General features: G+C 40.3%; 1 protein-coding gene across 1 annotated transcript; it reads left to right on the forward strand.

The window, feature by feature from the left end:
* The first annotated feature begins 1,913 nt into the window (after positions 1–1,913).
* On the forward strand, positions 1,914–11,014 carry LOC122659062 (cation/H(+) antiporter 15-like). Its single transcript, XM_043854217.1, has 4 exons — positions 1,914–2,319; positions 7,732–7,913; positions 8,621–9,628; positions 9,831–11,014. The coding sequence occupies exons 1-4, from the start codon at positions 1,914–1,916 to the stop codon at positions 10,998–11,000; spliced, it is 2,766 nt and encodes a 921-aa protein (XP_043710152.1). The 3' UTR covers positions 11,001–11,014.
* The last annotated feature ends 266 nt before the right edge of the window (positions 11,015–11,280 follow it).

Consider the following 11,280-nt stretch of genomic DNA (forward strand, 5'->3'; position numbering starts at 1 on the left):
GAGCTCAAGCTTCTCAATTCTGAGCTGGGCCGCCTAGCAATGTCATCGTCCATGATCAGCGTTCTGCTTAGTTGGTTTTCATTAGATATTGGGATGATATTCAAACAAACAATGATGAATGGACATGGAGTGAACTCGGGCCTCATGTTGTTCTTCTCTACGGTGGCAATGGTGTTCTTTATGTATTCCGTTCTACGACCTATCATGCTTTGGATGATCAAACAAACAGAGGAAGGGAGACCATTGAAGCAGAGTTACCTCTATTCTGTCTTCTTAATGGTTCTAGGGTGTTGTTGGCTGAGCGAGTCATTGGGCAAGCATGTGGCCTTCACTGCCGCGTTTTTGGGAATGTGTGTTCCAGGTGGTCCGCCTTTGGGTTCAGCTTTGGAAGAGAAGGTTGAATGCTTCGTTACGGGTGTACTGTTGCCGCTCTACTTGGTTGTCAATTTTGAAGATGTCGATTTGTATCGCATCGATCTTAAGACTTTCCTCGTAATACAATCTCTATGCCTGATTGCAGCCTTTGGCAAATTCCTCGGAGCCGTAGTTACTTGCTCATACTTCTACGTTCCCTTATCAGAGTCTATCCCTCTCGGCCTCGTCTTGTGCACTCTTGGCTTGCTTGATCTTCAGTTTTACAAATCCGCACAGATCCTTGGGGTACGTACAAATTCAATTTGGATCCTCTACTGCAGAGCTATCCGGCAGGACCTTGCTGCCCAGACACGCTATTGTGCGTAATGCCCGCCTTACCCTTGCCCAAACGTCTTGTCCAAGTGGGGGTAAGGCGGTTATTGCACGCAGCACCATGGACAGCATGGTCCAGCTGGGCAGTTCGGCAATAGAGGATCTGGATCCGTACAAACTAGATCTCTTCCTTCCTTTCTCTCAATTTTTTTTTTTTTGGTATTAAAATTAAAATTGGATCAGTGTTCTCTGCGGAGATGGACTCCCTAGAAATGAATCGGATTAGACAAATTTTTCTCCTCTCAGGTTCCCTGCCCAGTCAGGTTTGTAAGTTCCTCTCATATGTAGAGCAAAAATGACGACCTCATCCCACCCGGGTAGTGTGTTCGGACAGGGGTAAGGTCATCATTTCCAATCCCTATGAGAGGAACCTACGAATCTGACCGGACTAGACTCTTAAAATTTGACACTAACATCAATCATTCTTCTTTTGCATGTGGATGCAGTACATTGATAGCCCATTTTTCGGTGTGCTGAGTCTATCAATAATAATAGTGACAGGTTTCGTTGCGCCTGTAGTTAAAGTGATTTACAATCCATCAAGAAAATACAGAAGCTACAAGAAACGTACCCTTCAGCACAACAAACGTAACGACGAACTTTCAATACTGGTTTGCGTCTACGATCAAGAAAACGGTCCTGCCCTTATCAACCTCCTTGAGGCCACGAACCCAATTCGAGACCACCCCATGGCTATCTACCTTCTCCAACTCGTCGAGCTTGTGGGTCGTGCAGCCCCACGCCTGATCCCTTACCAACCTGATCATCACAAAATCAACGAATGTCAACGCTCTGGCCGTGCCATTTTCAATGCTTTCAAAATCTTCGAACGCAATAACCCAGGAGTTAACACAATGCAAGCCTTCACAAGCATAGCACCCTACGCTACAATGCATGATGACATATGTACACTCGCACTGGACAAGAGAGTTTGTTTCATCATCGTTCCCTTTCACAAGCACATCGATGATGGGGTTGAATCGGTGAGTCGCAGGAACATTAACCAAAACGTCCTCATGATCGCACCATGCTCCGTCGGTATACTCATCGATCGTGGAACCATGACTAGTCGTAGGTCCATATTACAAAGTTGGGTTTACTTTCGTGTTTTAATGATATTCCTTGGTGGTGCTGATGATCGTGAAGCACTATCGTTTGCAATACGGATGGCGCAACACGCAAACGTTAATCTCTCAGTGATTCGCCTGATTGCGAACGGTGACGACAATAAATACATCATGAATGGAATGGAAAGAATGTTAGATGAAGATGCAATCACAGACTTTCGGCTTGCAACCATAGACAACAATGATCGTGTTGTCTATAAAGAAGTCGGGGTAACAGATGGGATTGGAACTATCAATGTGTTAAGGTCTATTGATAACTCATATGATCTCATTCTGGTAGGGAGACGGCATAATAAGGATTCGCCATTCTTAAAAGGATCAGCGGAATGGATTGAGATTTTAGAGCTTGGATTCATTGCAGATATGCTCATTTCAACAGATTTCAGGCGAAAGGTCTCGATTTTGGTGGTGCAACAACATGATTTGGCATCTCAAGCTGTTTCAGGTAAACATAGACTTAGCCACCTTTACAGTTGTGACATGCCATGAAAAAGTTTTTGTATAGTTTTATTTAATTTTTGTACAGAACAGTTGGGATACGCGGCGAATGAGATTAATTAGGAAGAGAGATCTGATAACAACTTACAATTTGAATTTTCGGGTTTCCAATTTCCATCCTTAAATTTGTACAAAGAACATGCACGGTTCAAGAAGAGAACAGTGAATCAGAAAATGGGAGCGGTTCCCATCAATTACAATTAAATTTTTTTTAAAACAATGTTTGATTAATAAAGTTTTGAGGATCTTGCTACCAGCTGAGGTAAATTTATTTCGTTGATTTGATTTTTTAGGGTATCATCAGCCAGTTTTGACCTGATCAACCTTGCCAAAGTTATTCATTATTCATTTATGCCAAATCTTCATAAATGATTCAAAACAAAACTAAAGGGTGTAAGAAACCACTAAATTCATTCAAACAAGGCCTGCCAACACACGCCTTCAAGACCTTATTAATTTACCATTGTAATGTACACCCTCCAAGGTGACAAAATGAGGTTCTATCTCCAATTCCCTAAATTCTGTAGTCTGACAGTTCGGAGTGGAGCTGTCAACATGTGGCAGCTCGGACATCCAATGGTTCAAGCTCATTGACTTCTTTTTATCTGTTGAACTCAGCACCATTGGATGTCCAAGCAGCCACATGTCGACATCTCCATTCTGAACTGCCGCACTGCATAGTTTTTAGGGAATTGGAGAGATTTACTCTGTGTGTGAGAGAGAGAGATGTACGTTGGGATGCTGGCTACATCCCCCTATTTATAGAGGGAAATACCCTTCGGACGCACCTTTCTAAATAATACATTCATTCAGAATGAGGGGTGGAGATGTGACCTATGGAGAATATTCTAGATCCAAGGCTGAGATCGCACCACTTTATACATACGTGTTTGTACATTGAAACCTTTCTTCCAACTATTCTATATTCCCATAACATATCCTTTTGCAAAAGAAATATGGGTTCAAAACTTGTTTGAGAGGAAAACCAAGCTAAATCAAAAGTGATATTTCTATAACTTTTAAAAAAAAATTCATTTAATACTAAAAATTCCCTCACAAATTTTATAGTACAGGAAAAACAAAAATTAATCTGAGCACAATAAAATGGTAGGACACATTGCTGCAAATGTCTTCCAAACTTAAATTTACACTAAGTCTAATTAGCAACGCTAGCTATAGAGTACAAATAAAGTTAGATTTCTTGAACCTTTCCTCATTGCTATAGTCGTCTAATTTACTATCCATATTTTACCACTTGACTCTTTAGTAAGCTCTTTGTATTTTGGATATTTTCCTTTCACTCATGAATGTTTAAAGAATTCGTCTATAAAATTCTCATCGAAAGGCAGCCTTACGCCTACATCCACTTAGGTCAACCGACCAATATGAACCGTAGTTAATATATGCTCATCTAAAAAGCATTAGCCGATTGAGAGTCTAATAACTCACCCTTTTGTCATTGAGGTGAGTACTATCTTCCCATCTAACTGGAATTGGTTAACTATAATATACTAGTCAAGCTATTCAGTAACTTCGTTTTAACCTTTTGAACTTAATTCTAGCGCTCACGACCCTCGAATCCTTAGAGTAAAGAAAACTCTAATTTCAACGAGGAAGAGGAGCAAACAAAGCAATTAGGTTGTAAACTTCAAGATACTTTATTTCATCCAAAACGACCCTTATATAAGGAGGTTGGATTACAAAAGACAAAGGAAACCTAAATAAAACAAGAACCAAAACATTATAGAAAAATAAAATTGAAAAGTAATATTCTAAAATCGCGTGCAAAACTTCAAAGGCCCGATACACCCCTTAAACGTGCTAATTTGACCCTAAATTAAAACTTGTGGTCCAATGAATTTTCCTATAGAGCATTAGCTGACGTTTCCGAAAAGGTGTTATGGCTCTCATAATGCCACTCAAATTAAAAGTAATAGCTCATGACCCTCAAATCCTGAAGGTAATGAAAATCCTAATTTCAACGAGAAAGAGGAGCAAACAAACCAATTAGGTTATAAACTTCAATATACTTTATTTTGTCCAAAAAACCCTTTATATAAGGAGGTTGGATTACAAAGGAAAAAAGGAAATATAAATAAAACAAGAAACGAAATATTATAGAAAAATAAAATTGGAAACTAATATCTTGAATCGCCCACAAAACTTCGGAGGCCAAGTACACCGCTTAAACGTGCAAATTTGTCACCAAAACTTGCGGCCAAATGAATAAATTCACTAGAAAGCCTGTAGAGTATTGGTTGATGGTTTTGATCGAAAAGGTATTATGGAGCCTTAATTCTACTTGAGTCAAAAGTTACGTCTCTTGGAAGTTGTGCTAGCAAATTAGTACTTTCAATCTGATCGGGTGGACTTCAGTTGTCCAACCACTCCAGAAATTCTTCAGAAATCTTCTCTACATCATAAAGCATTGAAAATCTTAGATGAGAAAAGAATGCATGTGAATACATAGACAAATAGAATATATAGTGAAACAACCAATACATGGGAAGGCGTATGATTGATTTTAAATCCGAAACTTAATATATGACTAATCCAAATTATCTCCTAGATATCCAATGGTTGGATTTGATACATCATCCTTCAACACAATGTAAAGAGGTGTCTACGACATAGAAACTATCTAAAATGCAAAATCGCCTTTTTAATAAACTAATGCTTTCAAGTTAGACTTACCACATGAGTGAAGCTCGATGGAAAATGTTCCATGTAGACAAATGGCTATTTTGACAGATCGATATATAGAAAGCTCATGACCTTGATTTTCCACATGTCAAATTCCAAGGCCTAATACAATCAAATACCCTCCTATATATTAGCATGCATTCTCGTTTCTATCTATGTACATCATAGGTGTGCAAGAAGGAATCAGTTCAAAACTTGGTGCAAGTTCGGCCTTGTCAGCCCGAACAACATATGGGCTGAGATATTTGGCCATGAGGGCGGGTCAGGGCTGGAAATTTCTGGCCCTGAGTCAGGGTCGGGTCAGGTCAGGGTTGAGACCTCAGGCTAAGCATGGCCCGACCCTGTTTTAAGTCATACTATAAAATATATATTGATATAATATGTAGGGGAAAGGTTTCGTACACGGTCGTGTAAACCGTGTACGTGAGAGGGTCTCTCACAAAGAGTTGGAAAAGTCATAAATACTCGCACATTAATTAATGCCTTGAAACTCCCACCCTCTCACATACACGGTTTACACGACCGTGTACGAAAACTTTTCCCTAATACGTATATTATAAACTTTAAATGTCACCCATATTTTGTTATATAATATATTATATATGAAAATAATAAGTGATAACATTTTATTGCAGTGTTATTTTACGTAAAATTGATAATTTTTTCGCCGACTCATTATAGCCCATGCATTTCCTTCCCCCACCCCATGATCAGGGCCAATCAGGGTCAGCCCGGCCCGATCATGAGGGCGAGTTAGGGTTGGATTTTTCAGGCCCTGAGTTAGGGTTGGGTTGGGCCTAGGCCCAGCTAAGGGGGACTCAGGGTTGGGCTAAGGTTCTATAAAGCCCGACCCAACCCGACCTTGTTGCAGCCCTAACAAACGCACAGAGAAGCTCCCAGTTTCCAATAGTCTCGTATCTCTGATCTCTCAAATCGTTACTTCGCTTCTCTTCACCAAAATTTCTGGTACTTATACTGTCTTTCTCTTGATTTTCAATGCTTACCAACTTTACGTTATTGTACGCATGGTTTGTACTATCACCTCCACTATTCTTCCCTTAAAACTTCGAATTTGGCCACGAAAATGTGTTCTTCTTCTCCTCTGATAGATCCCCTCCCCAAATTTTACGGGCTTGGGTTTTATGAACCTAGGGTTTCTTTCTGTCTTTACCTACGGTTTCAGGTTGTTTTAGACCTTCTTCTGTTGTCCAAGGTATAAATGTTCAGTGTTGGCAAGCTTAATCTATTTTTTACCTACAGAAACAGGTATTCTCGTCTTGGCGTTTGCCAATAATATTCAAATTTTCTTTCACCCATTTACCTTCAAAGTATTTCAGGAAGAAAGGTTTTTTGTTGCTCACATGTTAGGGTATTGGAGAAAAGTAATTAGGAGATTCTATTTATCTCGTCTGGAGGGTGGGCCTTTGTGCAACGGTAAGGTTGCTCCATTGTGATCAAGATGTTTTAAGTCTGGAAACAGCCTCTCTGCGAAACCAAGGGTAAGGCTGCCTTGTACATTATGACCCTCCCCAGACCCTGCAGTGGTGAGAACCTCGTGCACTGGGTACACATTTTTATACGCCCTTTTTTTTATTTATCTCGTCCTGAACTTTTTAACATATTGAAAACATACGCGTCCATCATCGTTTAAGATATTACATTTCTGTCTGGTGAATGCCGATAACCTTGTCATCTGATTGTTCTTATATATTGAAACTATAATTATCCCCCAAACTAATATCATGGAGGATAATGGTGCATAAAGAATTAGAATAAGGTGGATAAAGTGGAGGGGTATGCTTCTGGAGTATTCTATGATCGACATATTCATTTAAAATAATTTTTTTTTTTGATACAGTTATATATGATCCGCAATGATATATGAAGCTGGAAGTTGGGTAGTGAATAAACAATACATAAACAAACTCAGTGTAGTTGAAATGAAGATGCTGAGATGGATGATGATAAAATAAGAAATATAAAGAGATTCCCTTTGCTCTTTGGTGGGTATTAAAGAGATGCTCTCTTATGCTATTTACTTGCGTACTAACTTATTTCATGGCAGATTAAAGTATAGGGAGCTGGAGGGCACAGGAGGAGTGTATAAACCAATTAAACACGGGGATTTTCTAAACTAGGGTCAACGAGCAATGATTCTCTCTTTGTTTTTTTCAATGCCTCTGCCAGTATCATTGCTGGAAGGACTGATCGTTGTCGCAGCGGGTTCTAATGGTGATTGAGAGGAGGAGAAAGCCGAAAACGTCGAAACCGTGCCTGGTCGCGTGGCTTTCGAGCTCAAATTGCAATTTTTGCGGTTGAGCTTTTACTAACCTTTCTGATTTCTCCCATCAAAACTCCAAAAAAACTCTTTTTTTTCAGATAAAACAAACGGGAATTAGAAGCAACCATTGGTTGATCACAATATCGGGTCAAAATCAAAAGTCAACACCAATACTTTGACCGTCCGCTGATACCTCTCCGCTTCACATCAAAGCCAATTTTATGACTTTATCTCCTCCTTCCACTCTCATTCATTTCAATAGTGAAGAAAAATATAACAGAAACGGAATTCAAAGATCTGCTTTGCCCATACATGCGACCCCCTCTCTCTCTCTCTCTCTATCTGTACCTGGTTAATTAATTATGAATGATGCAGGATTCAAGGATTTACTATTGCCGACGCCCATCAACAGTTCTCAGTCATGGACATTTGGGTTCAAGAGCCGATTAGTGAAAGCCCAATGCATTCATTTGAAAAGGACTGGGTCCTGTAGAGGTATCTTTTACAGAGAAGATCCCTTCGATTTCATCGAACCAGTTTTCCTCATGCAGCTCATCGTAGGCTCTCTTCTTAATTTTTTATGTCAGCTCTTTTTCAGGCCCTTAGGCCAAACTTCCGTCATCGGCCAGATCATGGTAATTAATTCATTCTTCCAGGTGATGTATGCATTGAAGCTGTCATTCCCTAATAATTCCAGCTTTTTATTTCCTTACGGGATGGGCGATTAGTTTCAGAGTTGTACCTAGGACTGCAACAAGGTTGGGTTGGGATGGTCTTTTTAAAACCCATGCTCAATCCTAAACCCTCTTAGTTGGGCCCAAGCCCAGTCCGATCCTGATTCAGGGTCTGAAAAATCCAACCTTGACCCGGCCTCAGGCTCGGGCCAGGCTGACTCTGATTGACCTTGACCTTGGAGTTGGGGGGAAAAGGGAGAAATGCATAGACTGCATTTAGTTGGGATGGGTTGGAGAGAAAATTTTCAATTTTACTTAAAATAACACTATAATAAAATATATTATCCTTTATTTTCTTCATATATAATATTTTATATAATAAAATATTTGTGACATTTAAAGTTTATAATATATGGATCGAGAACCGTTCTCGGCGTGAGATGCAGGGGCCATGCCTAGACACATGAACACTTTTCTTTCCCTTACTAAGGAAGGAAGAGCAGCGTCAATGTATACATGCAACACTTTTTCTTTCCCTTAGGGTACTCGATCTGTACTTACGGGGTCATGGTTGTTTTTTGGATCCTCAGGCTGGTTTTATTGCAGGGCCCTCAGCTCTTAGTCGAAACCCGATAATCAAGAATAAGTTGTTCCCACAACCAAGCAAATACGTGCAAGAAACATTGTCTATAATTGCCAGTATATTTATCTTCTTCCTTGCTGGAGTGAGAATGGATATAGGGACAATCAAACACTCAGGAAAGAAAGAATGGGCTATCGGTATCTTCTCATTCGTCATTCCTATGTTATTTTCATTACCCACTGCCTTTTTATTTAAAAGAATCCTTTCCTTCAACTCTCTACTCCACGGTAGCCTCTTCATGGTTGCATTCCTTATGTCCTCCACTTCCTTCAATGTCGTGGCTAATTTCTTATACGAGCTCAAGCTTCTCAATTCTGAGCTGGGCCGCCTAGCAATGTCATCGTCCATGATCAGTGTTCTGCTTAGTTGGTTTTCATTAGATATTGGGATGATATTCAAACAAACAATGATGAATGGACATGGAGTGAACTCGGGCCTCATGTTGTTCTTCTCTACGGTGGCAATGGTGTTCTTTATGTATTCCGTTCTACGACCTATCATGCTTTGGATGATCGAACAAACAGAGGAAGGAAGACCATTGAAGCAGAGTTACCTCTATTCTATCTTCTTAATGGTTCTAGGGTGTTGTTGGCTGAGCGAGTCATTGGGCAAGCATGTGGCCTTCACTGCCGCGTTTTTGGGAATGTGTGTTCCAGGTGGTCCGCCTTTGGGTTCAGCGTTGGAAGAGAAGGTTGAATGCTTCGTAACGGGTGTACTGTTGCCGTTCTACTTGGTTGTCAATTTTGAAGATGTCGATTTGTATCGCATCGATCTTAAGGCTTTCCTCGTAATACAATCTCTATGCCTGATTGCAGCCTTTGGCAAATTCCTCGGAACCGTACTTACTTGCTCATACTTCCACGTTCCCTTATCAGAGTCTATCCCTCTCGGCCTCGTCTTGTGCACTCTTGGCTTGCTTGATCTTCAGTTTTATAAATCCGCACAGCTCCTTGGGGTACGTACAAGCTCCATCTCTTCTCTTCCTTTCTCTCATTTTTTTTTTCTTTTTCGTATTAAAATTAAGATTAATTGGATCAGTGTTCGTTCTCTAGCCTGCGGAGATGGAGATGGACTCCTTAGAAAGGAAAGGAACCGGAGTAGACTCTTAAGGAATTTGACACTAACATGAATCGTTCTTCTTTTGTTGATGGATGCAGTACATTGATAGCCCACTTTTCGGTGTGCTGAGTTTATCAATAATAATAGTGACAGGTTTCGTTGCGCCTGTAGTTAAAGTGATTTACAATCCATCAAGAAAATACAGAAGCTACAAGAAACGTACCCTTCAGCACAACAAACGTCACGACGAACTTTCAATACTGGTTTGCGTCTACGATCATGAAAACGTTCCTGCCCTTATCAACCTCCTTGAGGCCACCAACCCAATTCGAGACCACCCCATGGCTATCTACCTTCTCCAACTCGTCGAGCTTGTGGGTCGTGCAGCCCCACGCCTCATCCCTTACCAACCTGATGATCACAAAATCAACGAATCTCAACGTTCTGGCCGTGCCATTTTCAATGCTTTCAAAATCTTCGAACGCAATAATCCAGGAGTTAACACAATGCAAGCCTTCATAAGCATAGCACCCTACGCTACAATGCATGATGACATATGTACACTCGCACTGGACAAGAGAGTTTGTTTCATCATCGTTCCCTTTCACAAGCACATCGATGAGGGGGTTGAATCGGTGAGTCGCAGGAACATTAACCAAAACGTCCTCATGATCGCACCATGCTCCGTCGGTATACTCATCGATCGTGGAACCATGACTAGTCGTAGATCCATATTACAAAGTTGGGTTTACTTTCGTGTTTTAATGATATTCCTTGGTGATGCTGATGATCGTGAAGCACTATCGTTTGCAATGCGGATGGCGCAACACCCAAACGTTAATCTCTCAGTGATTCGCCTGATTGCGACCGGTGACGACAATATATACATCATGAATGGAATGGAAAGAATGTTAGATGAAGATGCAATCACAGACTTTCGGCTTGCAACCATAGACAACAGTGATCGTGTTGTCTATAAAGAAGTCGGGGTAACAGATGGGATTGGAACTATTAATGTGTTAAGGTCTATTGATAACTCATATGATCTCATTCTGGTAGGGAGACGGCATAATAAGGATTCGCCATTCTTGAAAGGATCAGCGGAATGGATTGAGATTTTAGAGCTTGGATTCATTGCAGATATGCTCATTTCAACAGATTTCAAGCGAAAGGTCTCGATTTTGGTGGTGCAACAACATGATTTGGCATCTCAAGCTGTTTCAAGTAAACATAGACTTAGCCACCTTTACAGTTGTGAATTGCCATGAAAAAGTTTTTGTATAGTTTTATTTAATTTTTACACAGAACAGATGGGATAGGCGGCGAATGAGATTAATTAGGAAGAGAGATCTGATAACAACTTACAATTTGAATTTTCGGGTTTCCAATTTCCATCCATAAATTTGTACAAAGAACATGCATGGTTCAAGAAGAGAACAGTGAATCAGAAAATGGGAGCGGTTCCCATCAATTACAGTTATTTATTTTTTTTTTTAAAGAATATTTGATTAATAAATTTTCGGGGATCTTGCTACCAGCTGAGGTAAT

This window comes from Telopea speciosissima, chromosome 4 (assembly GCF_018873765.1).
Source record: "Telopea speciosissima isolate NSW1024214 ecotype Mountain lineage chromosome 4, Tspe_v1, whole genome shotgun sequence".
Lineage (NCBI taxonomy): Eukaryota > Viridiplantae > Streptophyta > Magnoliopsida > Proteales > Proteaceae > Telopea > Telopea speciosissima.

Excerpts from the sequence above, each read along its gene's own strand:
- LOC122659062 (XM_043854217.1), top strand. The coding sequence starts at position 1,914 with ATGGCGCAACACGCAAACGTTAATCTCTCAGTGATTCGCCTGATTGCG. Across the intron at positions 7,914-8,620 it reads TTTTCCTCATGCAGCTCATC|GCTGGTTTTATTGCAGGGCC; the intron begins GTAGGCTCTCTT and ends TTGGATCCTCAG. Across the intron at positions 9,629-9,830 it reads AATCCGCACAGCTCCTTGGG|TACATTGATAGCCCACTTTT; the intron begins GTACGTACAAGC and ends TGATGGATGCAG.